Source organism: Phalangium opilio, unplaced genomic scaffold (genome assembly GCF_054372755.1).
Source record: "Phalangium opilio isolate 3A_F unplaced genomic scaffold, DU_Popi_V2 ptg000042l_1, whole genome shotgun sequence".
Classification (NCBI taxonomy): domain Eukaryota; kingdom Metazoa; phylum Arthropoda; class Arachnida; order Opiliones; family Phalangiidae; genus Phalangium; species Phalangium opilio.
The window spans coordinates 3,914,361-3,941,670 of record NW_028324166.1 but is presented as its reverse complement, the minus strand read 5'-3'; the positions used below and the strand labels follow the sequence as shown (position 1 = coordinate 3,941,670).

Below are 27,310 nucleotides of genomic sequence, written 5' to 3'. Positions count from 1 at the left end.
TTATTTATTAAATCTTCTCAATTTCTTTCATTAAGAATCTCTATATTTACGGTCACTAATAGCCTTATCATAAACAAAGAACTAATATAGTTATTTCCTAACATAAGTTTATTATAAAAGTTCAATAAGTTTGACTCTCGTTACTGAGACCTCGAATTTATTTATAACAAAGTTTTTCATTGTTTCTAGAAATATATTGGCCTAGTTGGTAATCCGAAATACGTTTGTATTTAATATTTATACATATCCATGGTTAAATCCGGCCACCCATATTGCTATGGAATATTAGGAGCTAGATTCTACAGCAAAACTGTCATTCCTATTAATTAATCTAAAAATTCCGTGCGTTACAACGAAACGTGAAATGCCAAACTTATGGAGCTAGTAATAGAAACTTACTTTCAATGGTCAACACTAAGAAGGAAAGACACCGAGACCAAAGCTACACGCGGTGATACAATAACACACTCTGTGGATTATTAATATGTTTTGCCAATTTTGTTTGCGAAAGAATAGAAAAAAACTTTTCCCAAGATTAAGTTGTTTCCAGATAAGTGAATGTAAATATACGTGATCGAAATAAAATCTCGATTCTAGTCAGGGCGCCCGCGTAATAAAAATGCACCACTTTTAGCCGAGCTGGATCGAGAAAATAGTAAGATGGAATTAAAAGTGAAGTACAATCAGGAGTTCATAATAACCCCCCTTCGGGGGGGAAGTACGAAACTTGCCATAGAGCTAATGGTAAAAATCGCGAACAACAAGATTTTGTCGTTGCGCATATAAAGGACTAGCCTGTTGATGGACATACAACTTTACAATTGATTGTAGTAGTATCTATACTCCTTGGTTTTCGTTCCAAAACTTGGCTGGGAGCCTGGGATCTCCGTCGGTAAGAAAAATGGCGAGTATGTGGACGTAGAAACACGATGGAATTCTTATATTAAAGATACTGCGAATAAATTTGTCCATACCGTTTTAATTTAACAACAAAACATTAATGACGATCGTTTAAATGTTTTTTAGAAAACTAGAAACCATCGCAAAGCCAACTTCTTAGCCAAGGCTTAATGTACACCGCGGCTGACAGCGCCGACAGACGCGACTCGCGAGCCATTTTCGCTCCCAACCCCAAAATCACAAGATAAAAATAGTGCTAACCCGGAATATGGGAAATTAATGCGCGTGGGGTAACTATTTCTTTGGGAGTTAAGCGGTGTATAAATCCGCTGAGCTTTACGGCAAAACTTTGTTGTTACGGGCTTTTTAACTAGTTTCGTACTTCCCCCCCCCCCGAAGGGGGGTTATTATGAACTCCTGGTACAATCCATTAAGTATGGGCGGGGCCTATATAAATTAGAGCTCTACTGGGTAGTGGGCATGCGTGAATTTCGTAGTCATTATCATTGTATTGGGAATGGGCAAAGTCTTTTCTGTTGAATCTCTCTGCTGAATCGTCCCTTGGTTGCAGTTACTTGGCATTGCCCAATCACTACTCCAGGAAATAGTAACACTACTACAAAATAAAGTTCTTGGCGAGCCCCTACATAAAGGATTGTACATCTCTACGAAAGATGAAGCCTAAATGGCGCGAAGGACATAGCTTCATCTCTATGGGGCATACTCTTCGAAGCATTCCATTATCAGAACGTATCACATGATCGTTGTTTAAAAGGCGGAGTAACGGCAACACCGTCACCATAGAATGATAAAATATGACCAAAAACGTCAATAAAACTTACCAAAACATCTGACTTGATTTTAAACCAATTTCCATTTGCCAAAATGATCGGAAATCATTTTGATAATTTCCACTCTTTATTTGGCGGTCTCATTGACTAAACCAAGTCAATCAGCCCAAACTACGTAATCTAAACCGGGACAGTTGCTCCTGCACTATGTATTGAATGACTGAAATGATATTAAGATAAAATTTATTAATGGAACATATTACGGGATTTTAACACGACGGAAATGGAATACCAATATTCCGAGAAATCAATATTGACTGGGGAGATAATGTACAAGACAGCAGAAAAACAATTTCAGTCAGTAAACGAGCTTGAAAGGGGGCGGAACTTAGAGAACAGTCCCATCTTCACTTTCTTGTCAACGGCCTTGTTGGTTCGAAAAATCTCGAGAGAATAATGTTAAACTCCATAGAGTGGTTATTGTTTTTCATTTCCCATTTAAAAGGTTTCAAAGATATTCTAATACTTAAAAAGATTCCTCTTGAAAATAAAGCTAATTTTTTAAGCTTTGATCGTTAAAAAGTTTAAGTTTTTATATCGGAACTATACATTTAAAAATTTATATTTTCACTTTGAAGTATTTGGGCTTAGAATATTATTTTTTCCAATGACCTTATATAAATGTAATAATTTTTTTCTGATAATATCAAAAGCAAATATAAAACCAACAAAAAGTGAATCAGTGGAAATTCCTAGTTTTATAGTTTTTAAAAGGCTGGTATATGTTGTTTACCTGTCCAACATTTCTGTTACACAACATCCCCGATGAAAATTTGGAGAACAGAATTGAAGAATAAAACTTTGTGTATCGAATAAATACATTTATTTATATATTACAGTTAATCTCCTTATTCTCTGCAGTTTGAAATGTCAGAAGACTGAAGTCCGTTTCTGCCCTTTTTGCACTGAAAATGTGGACATACATTATAAACTTCTTTAAGATAAAACCAAATGTATTAACTATGTAATCAGGTCTTTAATTTTAACTTAACTAACTTCATACTTTCCAATTAATCAATCTTACCTTAAAATTACTTCCTTTTCAACTTGTGTTAAAACAAATGGACTTAAAAGTCGAATATCAACTTCTTTTATTGGACCTAATTTTGAAAAGAACACAAACAACATCAGAGCGATAACTTTGGAGTACCTAGCACAAAGTAAGCGTATGCTATAAACTGACCAAGTATCGAAGAAAACACAACTACAAAAAGACACGCCAAACTGAATGAAACAACTGGAAACCAAAGTGAACTGATACCGTAAATGGAACCAGCAGTTGTTCTATCAAAATGGGTGGGAACGGAATAAGACACTAAATGTTGAAATTGAACTTAAAAAGATACGAACTCGTGTAATTTCTCGTAAGTTCCATTACTATCTGTATAGTAATCAAATGTAGTTGAACTGTTAAGAATTAAATCATCACAGAGTTGTGGCTTGGAGTGGACGAACTGGGGTTTGTGAGGATGGTACAGATAAGACCCAACAGCCATCCAAGTACTAAACACCAAGGCCAAAAATATCGATATCTTACACGCCTGTTAAAAATTCCGGAAGATTAAAAGACTTCGTCTATTAATGCTAAAAATATCGTATGTAAGGTATAAATTGCACATTGCACATATCTGTTATTTTTAATCCAAGGACTACTTATTAAAAGTATATTTATTTATCGTCCATGTAAATACTTTATTCGAAAATATTTCAGGGTAATTTGGCAATGTTTAATTTGATGCAAGAAATCGATAACATGGGTATAATCATAACTTCATAAGATATGTTCCATAAGTTTGTCACTGGTTACTGAGAGCTTGTCATGAAGTGACGTAGGTGTAACGTCATAGATTCTGGTGAGGCTGCTGTTAAAGGCTTAGTACAGACTAAATAGTAAAATGGACTAGAAAAACCGCGTGTAGTCTTATGAAACTTATCTTATAAACTTGCATTAAGGCGTTGAAAGAAGTGTCAGGGTTATTATGTTCAACTAAACTATGTCTTCAGTAAATAAATTTTTGTCAAATACTTTACCATCAAATTGCACTTTCTGTAAAAGAATCCGCAAAATAGAATTCCGGCTGTTGGTCCAACGAAGGCTCCCATGACTAACAGTAACACTGAAAGTACACCACCTATGAGTGGCACTACTGTTGCTATGATTACAGTTACAACTCCAAAGATTCCAGCTAAAATTATGAAAACAGTTAGTCATATTTATTTTAAAACACGATATTGACTTGAGACTTACTTAATATTTTGCATAGCAGGACGGTTTTCTTTTGGTCATTTTGAAGAGAGGGCTTCAGCGGAAGGATGAAGTCCTCAAGAGCATTCGCTGCTAAAGAGTTAATGACTGACGAAGCGGTACTTAGGGCCGCGCTGACAACCCCAGCTAATAAAAGACCCAACAATCCTGGGTAGTCTTTTAACTGTTTTGCAGCGACATAAACTAAAATCTACAAACAAAATAATGATTACGATTAAAGTTCAGAAGTAAAATTAATTATTCGACTTGAAATAATCAAGTGTCCTGCGTAAGCATTATAGACATATACTAATTTAAATTTTTAATTTTTGTCTAACATTGAAGCTAGAAATATTTATACAGACACATTTTGTCGCTGGCTATTTTTCACGTGACCTGATTAAGGTACCATAATTAAAGTTACAATAATTTCTAAATTGTGCACCAATTATTTACGAATTAATTGACAAGCGAATATGGATTTCATTGACACAAAAAGTCACAGCGCCATAAAACGTATTTACATCATAATGGTCTATCAGAGTTGTTGCAAAAATGTTCCATATACCTTGGGCATCTTGTTTATAAACTAAAATAGTAAAGTAATAACTCTGCCTTTTCTTTCTGCCTGGTTTGATTTTTTGGGGGCTTAGATTTTGATTGAGACAATTTGTACTAACCATTACAGTAATCTGTTATTTAACTAATTAATAAAGGTTTTACTTGATCGGGAAGACGAACTCCAGAGTTAGGTAGTTTGAACGGATTACATTGAGATATTTCAGCGAACACAGCGACACTGACCAATATCAAAAGACCCATAAGTATTAACACGAATACTTGGCTCAGTAAGAATGAACTTGAATAATCAAAAGAATAAGAGATGAAATTAACTATAGTTCTCAGACCACGCTAGACCAAGCAATAACTGAAGAAAACGCAATTTCACGCATGATCAGTGTGATAGAAAGAGAGTCTCCTTGGTTGATCTTTCCACTTACTTTCTAGCCGTTTTATAATCTTTGACGCAAAGGAATCGTTGAGCTGTAGCCTGAGAGCAGACGGACATAAAAAACCCAAACATGAGTCCGTAGGCAACATTACCCCACACTGAGTACTTGTTATTCAAGTCCTCGCTTATTCTAACAAAAATTTTAAAATAATTATTCATTAAATAGGTTAATAGTTAATAACAAAATAAAACCTGAAGTGTTGGTCCATTTCTCCACTGAAAGTTTGAACCCAAGCATTGCTAAAACCAAAATCCGTGTAGGCGAAAACTGTCACTAGAATGACGCTAGTAAACATTAGAGCACTCTGGAAAACGTCTGTGTACACCACTGCGCGGAAACCACCCTGTTAAACCGAATATGTTACTGTTGGGAACTTAAGGCATCTAGGTCATCGGAACTTACAATGACGCAGTACATAGAACAAACCAAGCCAGTAACCATTACCACGATCCAGTAAGATATCCCCGAAACGGTTGTGATTGTAATTGCAGGAACGTAAATATATGCCCCACATCGAACCAACTGAAAGATAGCGAATTGGTTGGCAAATGCATTTAAATTACAATTTTTCAATTGGTTCTTACATAGACTAAACAAAATATGAAGGAGTAAAATTTTCTTAAAGATCTGTCAAATCTCCACTCGATGTACTGTAAACAAAATGCCATATCGATATAAGTGAACTAAGTCTTTAAGCGGCTTGGTTTATTTTTAGTAGTTTTGATATAGGTAACTCACTTCGTACACACTAGTATAAGACATATTGTGAAAAACTGGTATAACGTAAAATGCCACTGGTATCTGCACTATTATGCTTGCAGCGTTCAAGAAGTAAACATTCATCCCATTGGCGCAGGCTTCACCGACCATCGAGGTGATACCATTGGCAGAGATCATGGTAGCGAACGTTGATAACGCTACTGGGATAGCGGACATTTTCCGATTGGCCAAAAGGAAGTCCTCAACTGTCTTCTTGTTACTACGTTTGGCCACCAAGCTGATAAGGACACAGATAATCACTGATCCAATCGCCACCACGATATCCACGCTCGACGCTTTCATCTCCTTTATCAAATACAATCAATGATCAATCTCAACTTTTATTACATTTTAATTTTAAAATATGGTCGTCATTGGATGGAACATTTGATGTTTTTACCTTAGATCTCACTAGAAAGTAGGATATATACAGGAGGTCTTGGTAAGTATAAATTAAGGGGGATGTTCTTTGGGCAATTTGAGTCAAGTTTTATGAATGGATTCCGAGAAACGCTAGTAAATTATAAATTCACTCACTTTAGTCTTCAATATTCTTTACTGTAGCTTGTAATAGTTTTACAGCTTTCACGTGAAAGCCTTTCATTATATTAAACATAAGCTTCACGGCGAAAAATGCAAGCCTACGCGATAAAGGTCTACAACAACAACATTTGATAAATTGTTTCGAAAATTTTGTAAATGTTCCGCTACATCTGATTTGCTCATGGTACAAGTACTTAGAAATGTTCTCTACTAGTACCACATGTAGTATAGGTAATATCGAAACACCTCGTCGCGACAATTTACCTTTAGGGAACTATTACATTGCGTTTTAATCAGATGGCCCACATCGTACCGTATTTGACAGGCGTACAAAAATATATGAGAATAACACTTCGTTGCGCTACATTTAACTGTGCTAAAATGATAACCCGTAATCCTAACTTCAATTTTTTTACCTCTGTTATAATAATAAATAATATAATTTACAAAGAGAAAAAGTGAGTGAGTAGCCCCTCGATGTTAAGCCCTTAACAGCGCAATCCTTAAGCAAGTAGTCCACTTAGCCTTGCGAAACCGTATCGTTACTGTTTTGAGTTCGTAAATCATCCGAAAGAGGGCGCCCATTACCTAAGTCCGAAAGCATCGTTTAAGAAACGTTATCAGATGGCGTTCTGTTCGTATTTGGATACGTGACGTTACGTTAACGATACGGTTTCGCAAGGCTTAGTGAACTACTTGCTTTACTTTAACAAATTTACATCTGTTATAATTATAATAGTGCGACCCAAACAAAAAACTTGAATGAGTAGCCTTTCGATGCGAAGACTACCAGAGCTAAAATGATGCCTAACCATTACCATCACTTTATAAATGCCACCTTAAAAATATCTCCTATGCAAAAATATTGGCATTTTTTAATTGTCTGGGTGCGCACGTGTATCGCAGGTAGCAATCACACGTGTAAATATGAATGAATGAATGAACGAATGATTTAATGACCTTTTGTTAAATACAATCCCTTTTAAATCAGGGAGGAAAATTCGTCCAATGTGACCACGATGCCGTTGTTAAATGGGGCCAGGCCACGGCTTAACCTTTAACATATCAAAATGCAAAGGCAGCAGGGCGACAGACTAGCACTCGATAGAATTTATGGTGACATTAACACACGCAACAAGCTATTTCATTACTCACAATTCTGAAGTGAAAGATGCGACGCGTATTTGATTTTGTTATGTTACATTACGTATATAGTATCTACACACGTACATCTGAACGGGGCTTATCCAATTTCCTCCGTTTCGTAACCAAATCTAATCAAAAATAAAATTGAAATCAATGACCTTTTGAAAATAGAATCTTTTTGATTATTGTCTCGTAATGCGATATTTCTTTTATCACAAAGCAATTATTATCTCTTATATCTGCGCAATGTAAGTGCGAAAGTGAAATTATTGTTTCCGATTACTGAGGGACAAAGTTTTTACTGCGACAAATTTGGTGTGAAAATATTGAACCTTGATATCAAAACAAACGAAGAAATGCCTTTTGTACCGATATCGTTTTCACTTAAAAAAATTTTGTTAAGCAAGGTTCAGACAAGATTCGGATAGGTCTACCTGCTTTTCAGTGACTAAGTTTGGTGGAAAAAGACATGTCGGTGACCCTACCCTATACGTTCTGACCACCCCGAGCTCGCCGCAGATGACGACCACCACGACCCTTCCGTCACCTCCAAGGTAATCCTCGTTGCCTTTCCTGCTTCATCATTAACCGAAATCACTGCCTCAGGCTACGTATGACTGGCAACACTTACCTGCACACTAATACACGTAATACAAACCGTGTAATGGATCTTCTGGAATACTTGTATCATTTCAAACATGGTTAAACAGACCTTGTTAAAATGCTTATTTCTTTTTGAACCCAAAGTTACCGAAAAAGATCAACCATAGCCTAAAAGAGGTTTGAAGTTTTCCTTACTATATCAGGAACAAGTCTTACAATTTCCTTTTTCAACCTCGGAGAAGAAGAGAATGAACGAAACGTTCAGTACAAGTGGGACTGAAACTACTAAACAATCCATGGAAGCCATAAGGGACCCATTATTTTGGCTCATGTGTTTAACTGCCTGAAGTTTAAATTAGGAAAACTTTTCAAGCTGACACCATTAGTGCGATTTTACGCGGTGAAGCTGTCATTTGATTTTGAAAATGTGCGCTACAACGTTTAGTAACCCACCTAATTTTAAAATTACCTTTTGGGCATTTTCACAGCATCTCCCTCACTCATCTCTGGTACAGCTTCGCTGAGATGGTCCTGCGTACTGAAATAAGGTAGGCCTAGGTTCCACGATTGAGAGTTTAAGGCAGTTCCCCCGAAATTGGGGCCATTTCGATCCCCATATTACACGTCTGAAGCAACCCCAAGACTGTCGTATAGGCAATAGAAATAATTGCAAAATATAATATTTATATATAGCAGTTCTTTATTTCACCCAAGAAGTTCTGTCTGGAAACACTATATCCATAGCACATTAAAATATATTATCACGTGTTGTTTTTACACTTTCCGTGACGCATAAACGAATAAAACAAATTACACCAGTGATGATGCAAACAGTAGTTGTGTTTTTTAAGTGCAATAGCGGTTGTTCATTTTCACAAATGAAACGAACAAAATCAGAATTTGCTTCTGTTTAATACCTTCTCGACTTAGGAACGAATTTGCGACATCTTTCGTAACTCTGTTGTTTAAGTTTCATCATTTCCAAGTGTCTTTTTTCGCTAAATTTTCTGATAAAGCTTGTGGCATTGATGATTAGTCTGTCCTCCTTTGATCTATAGCTTCTGTCAATGTTTCCCATGATGACATACTCGACGTTCTTACGTAATCTTGGACACGCGCAAGGGTTCGAGGACGGGATGAACAAATATTCTCTGGCGTTGAGAACCAAGTCTGTGGACACTTTATACGTTTCAATAACATTGACGTCGTACATCATTTCTTTCATTGTTGCTCGTTTGTCGGGATACCAGTTGGTGTTCAAAATTCTGCCTTGAATGACTGGAAAAGTAAAACAATTTCATGCGACTTGGGTTGAAATTTCTTGCCACAATAAAATGACTAAATGGTTACAGGGATAGATTTAATTTTAGAAGTAGGAATGAAGAACGGTTAGTATTTACTTCAGTCCGACTCATAGACAACCCAGTATAGAGCCCCTCCCTCCAACTCGTAACGAAAGTTTTAAATTATCTTATTGGCTCACTAAAACTGCGTTATGATGACGTTGCTGACGGGGACGGCGGAAAAAAAATTAGTTCCTTTTTACCTCTGGAGCTATGACCCGCCTCTTCTTTCATACCCCTCCGTCCCGTGGAAAGGGGTCCGGGGCTTTGACGCGCGACCAAAATTAAATTTATCCCTGATGGTTATTAGTGCAATTAGATCTTACCAAAATCACTAGTGCAAAAGTTTTTCAATCGATCTTTGACACGAACGCAGCGTGGACATTTTCCTGAAAATAAATATGTACAATGTGAATAAAATGAAAACCCACACTAACGTAGTCAAAACCAGTCTGGGAAATAAGAATATTTTTTAAACTTGGTCTTGGGACCAGTGATCCCCTATAGTGACCAAAATAATAAACTGATCGTTAAACTTGTCCCATCTTAGTTTTCCTGTAGATTTGCAAATAATAAACTGGTCCAGATGACCAGAAACCCAATTCTTGAATTTAAAAACTGGTCCAAGCAATTAAACTTATTATTCATTAAGACTCAGTTTGCGTACGATTCCTATTTGTTTCAAAAGCAAACCTAGCTGGCAGCCCATCAAAGATTGAAATATTTACCTTTCTTCTGGTCCTTGTTTCGATCACTATCAGGTCTATTTCGGTCCCGTTCATTTTTGATTTTCCACGTCGTTGTATTTTGCCCCGAAGCTGGAGGATACCGTTCATTCCATCTATTTTTGTAGGGATTTGGTGTTGTAACTTCAAATTGAGGTGGAGTTTGACGGTATGGTTTCTCGTAACCGCTTGATGCTGTGGTTCTTGGGATTGTGTTCCTTTCATAAAAAATACAACATATCTTAACATTTAACCTACAACGTCTGCAGGAGGCGAAAAAATTAAATGCATGATATAATTAAGGCACCTGGTGAAAGGACTGTATGGTAAAGAAAGCATGGGCAGATGGGTAAAAAAACTATTTGAAATAAGTCACAGGCCGGCACCACGTGAAGCCATGATACAAAGACTTAACATGAAGTGGGACCTGAACCTAGTCCTGGTTTTCGCGAGACTGAAGCGCCAATTCCTTGAAGTGGTTAGTAGTTTTCGAAATAAAACGAATGAAGCTTCTTTGAACCACGCCTTTTTTCGGTCACGTGCCTATGATGTACTTCAAATAATATCTACCCACACACCGATGCCATCTTTACGGACCCTTTAAATCGGTAAATGACTCGCATCTCTAGGTCTAATGTTTGTAACTGCGAAATCTTTATCAAAATAGCCCGGTTTAGTATGGGTAATTGCTTTCAAACCATTACTAACCTATCGGCGATTGATTTTGAATCAGGAATAACTTCATTATAACCTGGAGGTAAGTTAGGTTTCGACACGGTTGGACGAGACCTTGAGTTAGGTGTTGGCCTGTAAACTGGGTAGCCTCTACCTCCACCGTTGGCTTTAGTACGATACTAATAGAAAATTAGACGTGAATTGCTTTGAATACTACAGATTTGAAAGAAGAGGATTTAAACACACTTACTTTCCTTTGATTATATTTTGAAACTAAGTACTGATATTTAATTCCGTTTGTGCTGTCAACAATGAAGGTTGCGACAGTTAAGTTTTCAAGTATTGGTCCACTTATGAATATGCTCTCATCGTGTCCAACACGACTGTAGTTGGCGAAATAACCGCCCAGATCGTACGTCCCAGGCCAACCGACTGTCTTGTTGCCGTTGATTAAAAAATTTCCGTCACGGTCTTGAAGAGCTAAAAAATTATTGCGGAGTTAGTTCATTTTGAATAAATACCAAACATGATTTTTTTTTGGAACAGATTTTTAAAACTGCCAATATTAGGCCTAAACGATACTACTTAAAGACCAATTTGCGCTAAAACTAAGGCAGAACAGGTACTAATGTCTAACCAAAACAGAAAAGATTCCGAATTGGTAATCTCATGATACTTTTGCCAAGGCCTAAGTGTAATCACGCATATGTCTTGAAACATATCCTTTTTATCGCGTTCCCTACTCTAGTTCACTGAAACTTGGGCCAATGAGACCCGATGTCGTGTTTTGCGGGATAACTTTGAAAATACCAAATTAAAATGTTCTAATTCATTTTGGATATACAAGCCAATTTTCTATATTGGTTTAAAATGAAGACACACACTTAGTTGAGTTTTATGTACATTTTTACGATTCTTAACAAATAAAAAGTTTTTTCATCCACTCACACTTTCTTAAAATAAATAATCTAATTGTTTTTAACAAATAAACGAAAGAGATATATCAGGTAAGGCTAGTAAAAATCATAAAACTTACACAAATGATTTGACGTATTGTCAGTTATTAAAATGTCGTAAGCTCCTTCGGGAAGACGTACGATCTCTTGATAATTCTCGGCTGAAAAGTGGATCACTGAAGACCATTATGGTCGATTTTGGGTGAAAGCCATGCATTCTTGTGTATTAATAGCAGATAAGTAAACCATGGTAGAGAATACTTACCTGAATTCCACGAAATCGGCTTCTGCTTAAACGTTCCCCTAATTTGGTGACAAGTACTGTTGTGGCCACCACATACACCGCATTTGTCAAATTTACGATTTGAGCCGATGATTGAATCACAACCAACTGGCTTAAATACAGAAAATATAAGAGCATTAAGGATGCTTAATTTTAGAAAATAATACTAGATTAGTCTTCAAAACGAAAGGAATGAAAATAATTGAAGGTGAAAATCTCTCCAAAAAAATGAAAAATAAACCTAAGAAATTTTGAAGGAAGGGTTTGATGGCTATTTTGTGAGATTCATTCAATTTAGTGCTCATTCTAAAATAATTCGCACAGCTAATCTATTTCAATAGTGGTTTAGGGTGCTACAAGTTTCCGTATATGATTTCTGATCAATTTCTAAAACTCTGGTTTGTGACTTGAAAAGGTACACTTTGCACAAGACAATAACTACGAAACTGGTTGAGAACCATGGACAATGGTTCTAAAGAAGGCTTTCCATGTGCAGTTAAAATACAAAGCCCACGAGAGTGTGGCGAGCCCGGAACGCTTGCGGTAGTTTTTGTGACCTCTAAATCTTCCCAATTTTTCCAACCATGGTCTAGCTCGAAAAAAACCAACAACATCGATTCATTCTAAAACCCAACAATACCAAGCATCGACCATCCAAGCAGACATGGTTCGTTGGCCCACATTTGGTTCCGTCTTCCACTTTTCCAAAAACATACGTTTCAACGAGATCCACCGATTTACATTTTAACTGACAGTCGTTGTAATCTGCGTACGATAATTAAGGATAAATGCATCTTCTAAAATTTAACGAGACTTTCACTTGGTAAGGCACCTGGTAACGGAATCCATTTGTTGCTAACTTTCCCAGCTATGTTATGACCGTTTCGTCTCGCGCATTGTTCAACACGGTAATCGCCTTTTGAAAATTGACATGGCTGAAAAGAAAACGAACTTTCTTATAATTTTGTACTGAAGTAAAATTTGAAGCGTTCGTTCTTAAAATATTCAGATTGCAAATATCATAGGTTCCATAAGTATGACTCTTCCTATACTTCGTAATGCTAGACTCACTGAGAGCTAGTTCGAGAACAAACTTATGGAACATGTGACAAACTTATGGAACATGTCTTATGAAGTAATGGTAATTGGTAGGGTAATTGGAACCTGCCCTTGAGACAAGTTTAATTATTCATGACACCAGGGGTCACAAGTCTGGATGACCAGTTTGGAAATCCTTATTTAGAAGCCTGGACTTGTAAGTAGAATGACAAATGAACACTCACATTGGCGTTGCAAACGAGGAACTCTTGGGTTGGCCCATCACAGTTTCTGTGAAAGAAGATGGCGCATTCTTATCATTAATGTTGAAATCAGCATGCTAAGGACTATATAAACCAAGTTACCATACTTACATTCCATAACAAGTCCGTCTTCTGGTACTTATTCCTCCCTCGCAAGCTCTAGTACATTTTGACCAATAGGACCAAGAAGAAAAGTCTTTAGAAAGAGATTCACGAGGCTTCGTTATCGAATTACTCCTCGGTCGATATTGTCGATTGGCAGATTGCGCTTTCACGATAAGATGTTTATCACCTATCTGGTTACTGACACTAATGGGATCTGGAGCAGACTGTAATAAACCACCAATACAGTGATTAACTACTTCTATGGGGACAGTTGCTTAATAACTATCTTACAAATACATGCAAAATTAACAAAATACGCACTCACCAAAGTGAAATTGAAAATGATGAGAAAAGAGATCGAAAATGTGGCGAACCATTTTAAGAAATTCGTGCCAGACATGGCAAAGACTTTTAACTAAAGAAATGGGGAAAAAAATTATTTCATTAATCAACGCTTCAATATACTATTGGAAAAAATGAAAGAAAAACGTTTCCTCATTTTTTAACATATATTAGTCAGAATTAAAATTATTAGAATAAATAATTATTTTTTAAAAGGGTGTATATTGATTTTTAGTCGCGCTTAATCAAAGAGGGTATAAAGTGGGGGAGTAGAAGATTTGGGTGGAGTGTTCTCGCTTTGAAAATTTACCCCTAAGCTTCCGTTATGCGCGCGCATCTTTCTCTGCCCTCTTATTGGTTTAAATGCGGTGAACCGGATATTAGAAGGAAAATGTAACAAATAAATAAAAATGAAAAGCGAGAACTAGCAAAATGCCTTTCCAAAACTACTACCTTCTACTCCCCTTCTTTATACACTCTTTGGTTTAATTAATAAGACAGTAGTGTAACACTTTCAATTTGATCTATTTGAATCAATTTCCTGTATTCAGAATTGAAAAAAAAAAAATTTAGGATAGCGTTCAAAGATTACAAAATTACCGGTAAAAATTAGTAACATACTCAAGTTGATTTCTTAATAAAAAATACATAATTTTATCATTATATCTTTAATCTAAAAAATGAAATTCACACCGAAGGGCGAGATAGAGACGGTAGCTGTAAACCGATTAGGATTAGGCGTAATCATTTTAGCACTGTCAAGGGCAGGTTTATTTTATTTATTTATTTGCTAGCTAAGGCCAACCAGTATCAAATATCTGTGTGAGTTTTTTTAAGAAACGAACATTTTTTTTACAACTTTCGATATCAATAAAACTTCGCTTAATTAGGGGTACAGCGTTGTATACCGACTCCGCTGAGTGACTGGTCCCTCGCAATGATACTTCCAAATAAGTTCCAACCCAGCCGTAATACCAGAAGGGGATAATACAAGAAGGATGACACTCAGTATCCTCTTAATGCTTTAGTTATGTCAGAAGTAGGAATGGAGAACGGTGGTTAGTATTTACTTCAGTCCGACTCATAGCCCAGTATAGAGCCCCTCCCTCCAATGCGTAACGAAAAGTTTAAATTATCTTTTTGGCTCTCTTAAACTACGTTTTGATGACGTTGCTGACGGGGACGGTGAAAAATACGCAATTCCTTTTTACCTCTGTCGCTATGACCCGCCTCTTCTTTCATACTTTGACGCGCGCCCTGATTGCTATGTTCTCCATTCCTACTTCTAAAATTACATCTATCCCTGGTTATGTAACATGATTCTATAACAGGCTCACCCCTTTTTGTTTGCTCTCCTACTCATCAAACTTCAGAGGGGGTGAATTCTATAACTGTTTGGTGGTACCAAATCCTCAGCAATCAACCCATAAACCTTGATTGTCCTGACATGGGACAAAAACACACCAGCGCATGCGCCTTGGCAAATAGTTAAGCAGTGCTAATAGAGTAATGATGAGTAGGGAACTATTTATCGCGTATGTGATTCGGTTTAGTAAACTTGTGCACTCCAAATGTAAAATGATGTTCTGAATAATCATGTTACGATTACCAGACTTTGTGGTACACTTCTCTCGAAGAGAAGTATTATACACTTCTGGTAATAGATTCTGAAGACGCCATTTTTAATTCCCAAAATATACAGGACGATAAGAATGAAATCGTGAATCTTTTTTCGGCAATTAAGCTGCAGCGCCATCTTGGAGTGAAATTGGAACTTGCAAAATTACACAAAATTCCTTTAAAAATCAATTTCATTTATTGGATTTCAGTGGTGAATTTCACTTTCAGACCATTAATTCGGAAGAAAACCGTTCATCCGGTTGAAAGCTTTTCTTTCTCCGGATTTGGTTTTTTTATATTGGAAATGAGAACAGTAATTCTTTCAAGCCCATTTGCAAGCCTTTCCCCTCCGTGGCAAATTGAATTTGTTTTCTCGAATGTCGGAAAATGAGAGCGTGGTCCTTGAACAATGTTGCGGTCTTGTATTAACTGTAATGGATCGAGCGGAGTTGTCTTAGGGATTCGAAAACATTTAGAATACAAGATTGCTTCGCGATGCTTCGTTCCAACTATTCCCTTTTAAAATCCTTTCAACGTTAGAAATTTAACGTCTAAAATACATTAAAGTATAAGAAAGTAGTTAAATGAAAAGCGCTCTACAAAGCGGAATGACCCTTGAGTGTCAGATAGAGGTCTGCTACCTCACACAAAAAGCTTCCTCTGCAGAGCCTAAGTGACCAGTAACGTTTACGATTTATTCTCTAGTCTGAGGCATGGTTTTAGGCTCTCAGAGATTCCCATCGCTAAGCCTAAGCCACAGCAAAAAAACCCACACGTTATCTCATTGGCTAACTTTGATGTCGACACTTCCTAAAAACTATTCCTAGATTCTCGTAAAGCGACGCCTGGTGAGGCGCTGTCAAAGGCTTAGTACACACTAAATATGAAGATGTACTGCAAAATTAACCACCGAGTGTGGTCAATAGACCCAACCAACAAATCATTTGAATTTTCATAACGGCTCAGATGTTGTGTTTGGGTTTTGAGGCGAGAAAGGGATAACCCGATTGGCTTGATTTTGCCATGCGCAGAACCTGTTTTACCCCAAGAGTCAGTCTCTATCCAATCAGAAAGACAAGGGACTTATTTTCGTCGCTCAACGAGAGATGGTACTACAGTCAAAGTCGTTAGTCACGTGATCCTATCCCTTAGATGGAGACGAGACCTAGCCAACTTGCTTATTTGTTGGTTGGGTCTATTCTCCTTTGTCGTTCTCGAACTAGCTTGAGCTGCAAGTCTGTAGCATTACGAAGTATAGAAAGTTTCATACTATGGAACATACCTTATAAACTAACGTTAAAATTTATAGACCGGATCTATTTAAAATTAGATCTTTTGATGCCACCGAAAATATTGCATTTAATATTTCCAGCTTTGATAGCGTTTAATCAAGTAACGTTAGTGGGAGGTTTCTAATTAAAACCGGTCAAAATTGACTTTACCAGACATAATTTCAGTGATGAGAAAGCAACTTTAAATATAGAAGAGTCTTTACAAATTAAACTTGGCCACGGTTCTTTCCGTTCATTGACCTTATTTTTAAGAGCATCAATTTCTTCTTTGAGCCCCTGTACATACATACATACAAGCGACGTTGATTATGGCTTCCACTTTCCATACTTAATAGCTCTCTCTCTAATTTTGTTTACATAAGGAAGCGAGCGTCATTCAAGGTGCGTGGGTTTACTAAATAAAGCCAATATAATATGACTATGAAAGAAAGGTTTTTCACTAAAGTTTTATCCAAGTTCATGAAACAAGGACTAAGTGTATCTTATATTTCCATCACTAAGCGGTAATGAAATAATTCTATTATGTAAGGTCTCCGTAAGGAATAATCATAAATTATTAATATACCATTAAGTTTACATGTCTGAATGGGTTCTATGATGGACTAGTATGTCCCCCTGCAACCAAAAATATTTCACCCCATTTTGGAATTAAATTATATGAGACACTACCGCCGTGAAAGCGTTTCCTTAAGTTTACTCTAAGTATGACAAGAGAGATTGGTGATTCCTGGCGAGGTTTTGTTTCCATAATTTTCTACCCAAAATGCCCGCACAAGAGCATGATCTTTTACTCTGTTTTTCTTTCGAAATGTTAAAACATTATTTGCGTTAGGGGTGGAAAAATACCGCGTGATTCTTTTAAAAAAACTTAGGTTGGAGATAGCGGGAGGAAAATCCCACCATTGAAAGAGACACCCTAAACTAAAAATTCCTCCCAAGAGAGTTAGATCACCCCCATATATACTTCTCTTAGCCACTAGAGAAAGAAAAATCTCGCGTGGATTTTTGGCGCCCAATCTCTTAGAAGTGCTGAGGGGGCAGGAGTCGTTCCACCAAAGACCTAATGATGGCCACTTAAAGAGGTTTATTCGCTTATGATAACATGGAAATTAACCAAAATTCCTTAAGAAATTTAGCATAACGGCAAAGGGAAGTTTTATACTTATTGATAAGACGTAACCCCATTTGTGTCGCACAGACTACCATCTGTCGAACAAAAACATAATTATTACCCATCAAAGTAAAACATTTTTCAATCATTACGTAATACGCTTAAAGCTTAGAGTAAGTGAAAGCTGTTGGCAGCTGATCAGAGTACTTTTCCAAATTTTTGTATATATTTTTGGAAAACTTTGACAATTTGATTGACATTTTACGCAGCTATATTTTGTTTACTAATTACGTCTGTGTCCTATTTTCAAGACAATTTCCGTAAACTACTTCCGCGTATGATCACACTCCAGGAGATGGAAACTAATTTCGTTCCAAAGTCAACCCATTAATCAGAAATGCTATTCAAAATACGAATAAAAGAACTAAAATTTGTCAGCTGTATCATTAACCCTTAAATAGATATGAATGGGGTTTTATCTTGGTTAAAAATACAGGGTGTTTATGAAAGGTCTGGCAGAAATTAAGGGGGATGTTCTTCGAGCGATTTAGTGTCAAAAATGTTCTACGACATTTTGCCGTCCGGGTAACCGTTTTCAAGTTTGAAGTTACGTTTGGAATGCTTTACAGATGAGCCCTTAAATTTAATGAAGAAAGTGAAAGCCAACGTTAATTTAATTAAGGGATCATACGTAAAACACCCCAAACATAAGAGGTGTCCCGGACTGAAAATATCATTGAACATTTTCGACTCGCAATCATAACCTTAATATCTGATAGACCTTTCATCACCCTGTATATCTTTAATTCTGGCCAGTACTATTGTAACTTAAGTCTCGTATTTTTGACCTCATTCAAATGTTCAAAAGGTAACTTAATTAATTTCATTCATAAAAGAACTATAATAACTCAAAAACTGGCCAAGCTACCCGACGTTACCCGAGGGATTTAAGAGACTCGAAACCATGAAGAATATCTTGTCTTTGTAGACACTAAACACTAAATACTTATTCGGCCCAACCTTACCAAATATGCGCATGCATGATAATGTTTTATGAAGAATCCAGCCTTTTTTTACAACTTTTCAAAATGTACAAGAACATTTTCTACTCAAAATCCCCCAAAGAACATCCCCCCTAATTTATGTCAGATTTACCAGAATCATCCCGTTTATAAGAAAATAGATTTATCAAAAATAGTAACTATAATCTAATAAAACAAAAAGATTTAATAGGCGATTTAGTAGATCACCATTTTTATAATGACAAAGAAATGAAGTAATTTTACTTCACTGAATTTTAGTCTCGATATGTTATTGGCACAAAAATAGCCTTAGAATAGATCATTTCATTAATTACTTTTAGAGAAACCAACACTCTGGCGGGAGGCCCTTCTTCTTAGGTTATTTTTTTAATTAAAGTTTATTGGTGACTTTTCTGCCATTAACAAATACCGTGTACTACCTCTAGCGGTGCTTCTTGAAACTAGGGAAATTACCCAAGAAGGTTATCTCCCCCACCCCTGTGGTGTTCGCTTCTCATATGGAATTAATGGAATGGTCTACGGTACAATACCAATAGAAAATTCGATAAAGGCTGAATAACCTCTGTTACAAAAATAAACTAAGAACTATTAAAGTAAGAAGAGTCGATTCACAAACAGACTCCTTTGAGAATTTACGATGTTCACTCGATATCAGGCAGGGAAGCCTTCTAAAAATAATTTCACAGAGTCGTAGAAACCAAGACGTGGTACCAAAGTCGACAAAGGTAACGACTGTCTCGCCTATCACTTGAAAAACAATTTTTCTTTTTTAGATTTTTAAAAATTTCGCGATATCTGTGAAATCCAACGTCATTCCACAGTGGCAAACCACTTGCGCAAACTGAATTCAGACCAACCATACATTTAGGGAATGAACGAGTTCTCAGTTTTCGTACATACACGAGTTCTTAAGTATAGGCACTTTTGACAGAGACAACAATTACAAGAAACGAGCGCTTCCCATGCAGCTTCGAGGTTTCGGGTTATCTCTCAATGGGCACTTAAGCTTAGGCTTTTGAAATTCGCGTGCCAGCAATTTTTTAGATACGTGTTTTCAAATTTTGGGTTGCTACTGTTATAAGCTGCAAAGGGTTATGTGACATTCACCCATTGACAATAGTTTAAGAGATTTCACGAAAATTAATTTTTTTCGAGTCACGGCCATGTTGGAAAATGTCGAATAAAATTTTCTTTACGCTAACTTTTAACTATACCAGGGATAGATATAATTTTAGAAGTAGGAATGGAGAACAGAGTAATCTGTTTCGCGCCTCAAAGGGGGGGGGGAGTATGAAAGAAGAGGCGGGTCATAGCGACAGAGGTAAATAGGAATTACGTATTTTTCGCCGTCCCCGTCAGCAACGTCATAAAAACGTAGTTTAAGTGAGCCCATAAGGTAATTTAAAATTTTCGCTACGTGTTGGAAGGAGAGGCTCTGTACTGGGCTATGAGTCGGACATAAGTATATACTAACTATTCTCCATGCCTGCTTCTAAAATTGCATCTATCCCTGACTATACTTATTAACAGTAGTATATAATACTTCTCTTCGAAGGAAGTGTACCACAAAGCTGGGCAATTGTAACTTGATTCTTCCAACATCAGAGCATTGGAACAGAGTTTCTAAACCGAATCACATACGCGATAAATAGTTCTCTCATCGTTACTCTTATTACCGATTAACTGTTTGCCAATGCGCATGCGCTTGTGGATTTATGTCCCACGTCAAGACGAGGTTTGTGGGTAGAACGATTGCTGGAGATTTAGTACTAAGCACATGTGGAGGAGGACATATCAGAGTGCTCATCTTGTTTTGACAATTTCAATAGCCTCCAATCTAAGAACGGAAATGAGCCTTTATCTAGCATAAGTGTATGTGCGTTTAGAGGTAGAAGTGTGTCTAAACTGAAATTGTAAAGTAGTTCAAAGTGAAATAGCACAAGAGTGGACAATTTGAATGACAATACATTTAAATAACCATGTAAACTTGATACGAATAAAATAAACATTAACTTCAAACCCTTGTTTATGTTACCAAAAACAACTGATGGAACATTGCATATTACTTATTAAACCAATATACTGGCATTATACAACGGATATAATTATTCGTGTCACTTAAGTATACCTTCCTAAAGGACCCGGTAGCTTGACATCGTGAGAAAAAATAACCACACCGGGTTCCGTTTTGATCTTTATGGACCAATGACTTTTAAAGAAACATTGTATAGCCTAAGTCTCTCGACTTGCACCGAGTGTATTTCAAGGTTACAAAGCGCTATAACATCGAAAGTTCACTGCTACAATGTATTGAGACTGTCAGTTTGAATATTTTTTCATCGTTGAATCTTTGGGAAGAAACGTCTCTGATTTATACGTATTTTTCATTGGAAGTTAAGGAAACATCTTTTGAAAAGTGTTTACATTATAGTTGGCAACTGGGATGTTTTTTCTAGGTTATTTTTAGTTTTTTAAACTCAAATCTTTCGCTTATTCGACAGTTCCCGGGCCGCGCACGTGTGCGAAAGTAAGTCGTCAACTCACCAACCACATGATGATTCGGATTTATAAGCATATATACGATGATCAAGACCATATTAAATACATGCCACAACTCAAAGGGTCGGTTCAAAAATTGACATTGGATTTACTACTAGAGAACATTAAAATTGCATAACCTCACCACATTTTTGTATACAAGTGCTGTCAAAAATTAAGGGACAATTTAGAACTATATTTTGATTAACTCTGTACTATAATTTAAATGTTAAACAAGGTCATTATATTAGATTAATAAAGACTGATCCAATAACTATTTGTAGACCAACAATAAACTTAGCTACCACGTTGCAGTTATACTATATTAAGCCCATTTTCGAGTTTAAATGTTTTTGCTTTTGTAAAACTTATTTAACAAAAGAAATAAGTCAAATTTATATGAATTATTATTTATTTTTTATTTTTTTTCAAGTGAAACCGTTTAGAAAATTGCCTTTCATCAGCAGAATCCCATGAAAAAAATATTCTGAAAAGCAGAATTTATTTACTTTTGTTAAACGTATTTAACAAAAGAAATAAGTCAAATTCATATGAATTATTATTTCCTTTTTTATTTTTTTCAAGTCAAACCGTTTAGAAAATGGCCTTTCATCAGCAGAATCTTTTGAAAAAAATATTCTGAAAAGCAGAATTTATTTATTTTACACGTTTAATAAAATTTAACGTTCATCATAAACTTTTTCAAAAATTGCTTACAAAACTGCTAAACGGTAGCAGAGCGTGGTTCGAATATTATTAACGAGCCCGTTAAATATAAGGGAATTAGGCCTAACGTTGATAAGCTCCATATAAACTGTAGCTCAAAGTAGAGAATCAGTGTCGGGATTAGCTACTTATTTATCTGTCAAACGATAATTTGTACACTAATCTAGCAAATTAGTCGAACGTACGTTTCTATATTTGGACACAAGTTTATGCCTTCCATTTCACCGCGAGAAAATTTATAAACTTGGGAACTTTCCAAGACGTGCGCGTCTAGCGAATATAATATAAACACAGACGAAACATAAACAATTATAAAATTGAAGGTTTTTGGAGTTCGCCTATATCGATGAAGGTAAACTTAATTTATAAATATAATTTGAAATATTTATGGATTTAAAGTATAGTATAAAATCTCCGTACTCGCTACTTTGTAGTAAATTTCAATCTATGTAAGTCCTGACTGACTGAATCCAGCCCAAACGGCTTTACTTAGAAGGCTGAGATTATGCAGGGACGTTACTCTTAAGAAGTTGGCACGCAGTATGAAAGGTTTTTCGAATCCGTCACCATCTTGAAAAATGGCGGCCAGTAATGTAAATAACCTTTATGTAAAAAACGTGCGTGCGTTTCAACCGATTTCTCTAACATTTAGTACACTGGTTCTCCATTGCCTGTATATGGGCTTTGTGGCTTTTTGGCTTCGATTTAACGCCATCTTTTAAAATGGCGGCCTGAAGAGTAAAAACCTTTATTACGGAATATTGTCCGTGCGTATCAATCACTTTCACTAATATTTAGTACACTGGTTAACTATAACTTTTGGGGGTCAATTTTCCGTCATCTTTTAAAATGGCGACCATAAAAGTTATCAAAATATCCCGAACGAACTTACAGGCAACGCCAGGTGCCTTTTTTGCTCATTTAGTATAAAATCCCAGTGTTTCGCTACGGATTTTGTGAATATCGATGGTTGTATAAGAAAGTTAATGCAAATAAATAAAAACCTTTCGGTATAGGTTTAAGTAATTATGTTTGTTTTTTAGAACAACATACTAAAAGGCGAGAAAGATTTATATTTTTAAAGATAGTAATCTCTAACATAGACGATGAGGAAAAAATTACAGGGTGAAACAGATCAGACAAACACTTCTTGGGGAAAAGTGTTGCTGGACTGAAGACAGGAACACAGACCTAATCGGTATCATAAATGTCAGAGCTATGACACTGCTAAAACTAGCCTTTGCTAAGCTTAGAGGGCTAGTAAATTCCACCCCTCAATTATGGGAGCATCTAGTGACAATTGTTTAAACTAAACTACACCACAACCGAGACTTGCTTGAAAGCTTGTAATAAGAAATAAGAATGACGGATCTGACTTTACGAGTAGTACAGCGACGTTTACTCAAAATAAGTGTTCGTTTGATCTGTTCCAGCGTGTATACTGTATTAAGCCGTGTTTATATTGCAATTAGTGTCGTTGTACTTTAAACTATAAACAAAGGTAAGGAATAGCGTAGTTTAGAAGTTCAAGTAACTCGCAATTTTCAAAATGGCCTTGGATTAAATAAGCTTTCTTGGTACTTAATTAAGGGTGGCATGCTTTCAAACGAAGGTCAAATAGACCCGTAAACAGAATAAAAACCGCTCAGACTTTCACATCAAAATTAGTAATTTAATCTTATCTCAATTATGTACACCTTAGATATATTTTTTGGGAAAAGTGCTCCATTTGTTTGTTTTTTCTTTATGCACGCGGCCACAATTCATTACAGAATACCATCAAATTGCATGTTTGATATCAGTAACACTATAAATAATAATGATTATTTGTTTATCAATTTAAAATATTATCCTTGTACTTCTTGAAAGCTATATTAGCAACTTATACATTAGGCTTTAGGTCCGTTCACACTAGAGCAAAATCGTACGTTCATTTCACTGTTCAGAGGAGAGAGTGAGGGCTAAAAGAGCTCTTGGAAATTCTTAATAAGTCGTCGCTCTAATAATACGTTTTAAAACGTAATGAATTTGCCCGTCAGGGATTATTAAGGCATTTAGCGAAGAACGATTCGCTAATAGTTCGAGGCTACGTAATTGAAATTTGAAATATGTGATCATCATATTAACGATACATTCTTAATCACAATTTAGGTACCCATTAAAGGAATCAAGTCGTATTAGATAAAACCCTATGAACTGTATTAAATGTTTTTAGCTATCTATACGGTGAGGGTATTAGTTTGATCCGCGATGATGAAGAAGATGTAGTAGTAGTAGTAGTAGTTGTTGTTCGGAATTCCACGCAAAAATTCGTATTAGATAAAACCCTATGAACTTTATTAAATGTTTTAAGCCATCTATACGGTGAGGGTATTAGTTTGATGCACGATGAAGAAGATGCAGTAGTAGTAGTAGTTGTTCGGAATTCCACGCAAAATTGTGAGTGGAAATTATATTTATAACTTGAAAAGGGATTGTTTCAGCCTTGAAAAATTCATATTTACCAATTACAATTGAATTTTTTTTTATTTTAACTTGGATTAAAGCATCTTTTCTTATGTTTTCGGGCGTTGTAACATAACAGCATTAAGTATGACACTCAATAAAATAGTGTTTAAGAGTTAAGCATGATTCCTGCAAAACAGCTGCTTTTCTGAAGGATTATTTGACAAAACGTCAATAGAAGCCAAAACTCAGATAACAACAGCTATTGATGGAAGTGACCCCTGGTTATGTTAAACCAAGAGGTATATAGCGATTATTTAGCTAACTACTGACCATATAGGAATTAAATCGCATGAAAATTTATTGAAAATGGGGGAGTTTGCCATCTGAGTACATAAAATAATATTGATGGGATGATTTGGTTGGTAATGTCTTGCAATATCAGCAAATATTTTGTCTCTTGGTATCCGTTTTCGCTTGTAGAATCTATGGGGGTGTAATTAAGCACCAGGATTGTTGTGGCTGAGGCCGTCTTGTTTTTCAGAGATCTTAGGTTCAACTAACCCGCGCAATACCTTTAGAAACGGTTTCAGTTTTTATGCCCGGGGTTACTTCAAAAAACCACTACAGGAATATGAAATTACCAGCATTTATGTATCTTCATTTTAAATTAAGGGTATTTTAAATGAATATGTTAATTTAAATATTAGATAATTGGTTTATACCATTAAAATAAGCGTATAAAATAATTAATATTGAGATATTTAGTTGACTTACGGAATTTGATTACGTGATAGGCCTACAAGAGACAAATCCGTCACGTGGTACTAGTTCACCAATAGAATTTTATACCCCAACATCATCTGCTTCACAGATAGGCTTAAGTAAGTCATATCTTCTTTAATATCAACATAAGTTTTTAAGACATGTTCCATAAGTAATGACACTTCGTAATGCTAGAGACTAAATTACAGCTCGAGCTAGTTCGAGAACGACAAGTGAGAATTGACTACAATCGGTTAATTTTTGCAGTCCATCGATTCCTATTTAGTCTAAGCCTTAGACAGGCGTCGCTTTACGAGAATCTATGACCTACCTCCATCACTTCATGACAAGCCCTCATTAACCATTGGCAAACTTATGAAACATATCTCATGAAATTATGTATTGTGGATAGACACATTGTTCCAATTTCAAATATTCGTTATTTTAAATTATTTTTCAAAATTGAACATTTGATAAAACGTAGCGTAAGCGTTAACTTTAAACAAAGCTTTCCTCTATTTCTCTCTAGGTTCTATGTAGATCAAAATTATTTTGTAAGGCCTTCCTATATCAATTCATCTTTCTAGAATGCTTTGTATTTTGAGAAGTAGTTTTTACTTTTGACAAATTACTAGCTTCATTGCCTTATTACGGATTTCTCTGTTCACTCCCAAGTCATATCACGAAAAAATACGCTAGTTTTAATGGTTGTAGCTGATTTCAATAGAGGGCTTGTTTTTCGAGGTTTATATTCAAAACTTTTACAATATTTGTAGGGTAGCTATGCTATAACGCATTGTAAAATGCCTCAAGAAGTCCAGCCAGATAAGGAAGAGTTTCTAGTCCCTAATAAACGTGTCATAATTTGACAGCACCTCATTACTCGTCATCTATGAGGTACATTATTCTATGACAAGTTTGCGTTAAGCCTTGTCAAACATACATACTTTTAGAGAACTAGATTGAACTAAACTATACTAACCTTTATCTACATCAAGCTTGAGGCTTTTCTACAGGTGGGTCATTTTATAGTACCCAGTGTGCACCAAATGAAGCCACTATCGAAGTGTACGTCTAAAAACAAGATGCATTTGCAAGAGTTGAACTTTAGGAGTTTTAAATGCGTTGCTGACCCCTGTGACCCCGAAGTTAACACCAATCAATTAACAAAACCATTTGTCAAAATCGGAGATACCTGTACGCGAGCACGTACGAACCCAATGATTTATGAAACACCACCTAATGAATTAAAAGTTGTTAAAATTTTTATAGGTTTTTTTATGTGCTTTAGTTCTAGGCGATGCTAAATCTAAGAATGAAACCAAGAAGTGATATCTAGTTTATTAGGGAAAAGGTGTAAGATGCCTAAGTATTCGCGCGCCATAGTCCCAGTCCCCCTTTCAAAATACAAGGGGGGGGGCGTAAAAGGAGGCCGGGCTATTTCGTCTCTCCTCAGTCGGAAAATACGTAATTTTCCTCATTCGCGTCGCGCTGACGTGCACGAGTTTTCAAGAACCAATCAGATGCTGGTTGTAATTTAGAGGCGGGGATTAACTCCGGACCCTATACGTTTGGACTGGAGATAAAACCGGAAATGTGGCAAATTTTTACCTTCTCCCTAATAAACTAGATATCACTTCTCGATGAAACTAAATCTTTATCAAGTGTTCCTATGAAAAACTGCGAGAGGCTAGTCACTAGCTCAGAGTGACTGTACTAAAGCAATTATACGAAATATTTAAAAACCCAACCCCTTTTAACAGCACCATAATAGACCCTTTTGAAAAATCGGGGGTTGAAATAGAGTTTGATATCACTACACACAAAGAACTTTGGTGGACTGACAACTATCGTCTTTCGATCCATGCACACACCAATCAATACGTAACCCCTATGGGTAGCAGATTCTCTGAGAGTGATTATCCCCTCGGGAAACTGTTGAGCGCAACAGGAAGTTCGATTAATAATTTAGATTTAGTG

General features: G+C 36.2%; 2 protein-coding genes across 3 annotated transcripts in view; both read right to left on the bottom strand.

The window, feature by feature from the left end:
* Positions 1 to 2,878: 2,878 nt before the first annotated feature.
* On the bottom strand, positions 2,879 to 7,533 carry LOC149678478 (sodium-coupled monocarboxylate transporter 1-like). Its single transcript, XM_089835876.1, has 11 exons — positions 7,467 to 7,533; positions 5,748 to 6,074; positions 5,594 to 5,659; positions 5,412 to 5,531; positions 5,201 to 5,352; positions 4,998 to 5,138; positions 4,720 to 4,855; positions 4,000 to 4,207; positions 3,783 to 3,937; positions 3,102 to 3,292; positions 2,879 to 3,035 (listed from the first exon to the last, which is right to left on the bottom strand). The coding sequence occupies exons 2-11, from the start codon at positions 6,069 to 6,071 to the stop codon at positions 2,879 to 2,881; spliced, it is 1,650 nt and encodes a 549-aa protein (XP_089692002.1). The 5' UTR covers positions 6,072 to 6,074; positions 7,467 to 7,533.
* Positions 7,534 to 8,740: 1,207 nt separating this feature from the next.
* LOC149678477 (ADAMTS-like protein 5) overlaps positions 8,741 to 27,310 on the bottom strand; it is a 32,451-nt gene continuing 13,881 nt past the window's right edge. The window contains exons 2-13 of one of the 2 annotated variants that reach the window (XM_089837155.1): positions 13,774 to 13,863; positions 13,455 to 13,672; positions 13,326 to 13,371; positions 12,875 to 12,977; positions 12,683 to 12,807; positions 12,025 to 12,154; positions 11,840 to 11,935; positions 11,054 to 11,283; positions 10,837 to 10,982; positions 10,132 to 10,346; positions 9,730 to 9,792; positions 8,741 to 9,338 (exon numbers count right to left, since the gene is read on the bottom strand). In XM_089837155.1, the coding sequence (XP_089693281.1) occupies positions 8,971 to 9,338; positions 9,730 to 9,792; positions 10,132 to 10,346; positions 10,837 to 10,982; positions 11,054 to 11,283; positions 11,840 to 11,935; positions 12,025 to 12,154; positions 12,683 to 12,807; positions 12,875 to 12,977; positions 13,326 to 13,371; positions 13,455 to 13,672; positions 13,774 to 13,848 (1,815 nt within the window). In that variant the 5' untranslated portion in view covers positions 13,849 to 13,863 and the 3' untranslated portion in view covers positions 8,741 to 8,970. The remainder of the gene's footprint in view (positions 9,339 to 9,729; positions 9,793 to 10,131; positions 10,347 to 10,836; positions 10,983 to 11,053; positions 11,284 to 11,839; positions 11,936 to 12,024; positions 12,155 to 12,682; positions 12,808 to 12,874; positions 12,978 to 13,325; positions 13,372 to 13,454; positions 13,673 to 13,773; positions 13,864 to 27,310) is intronic. The other variant, XM_089837156.1, reaches the window with a different exon arrangement.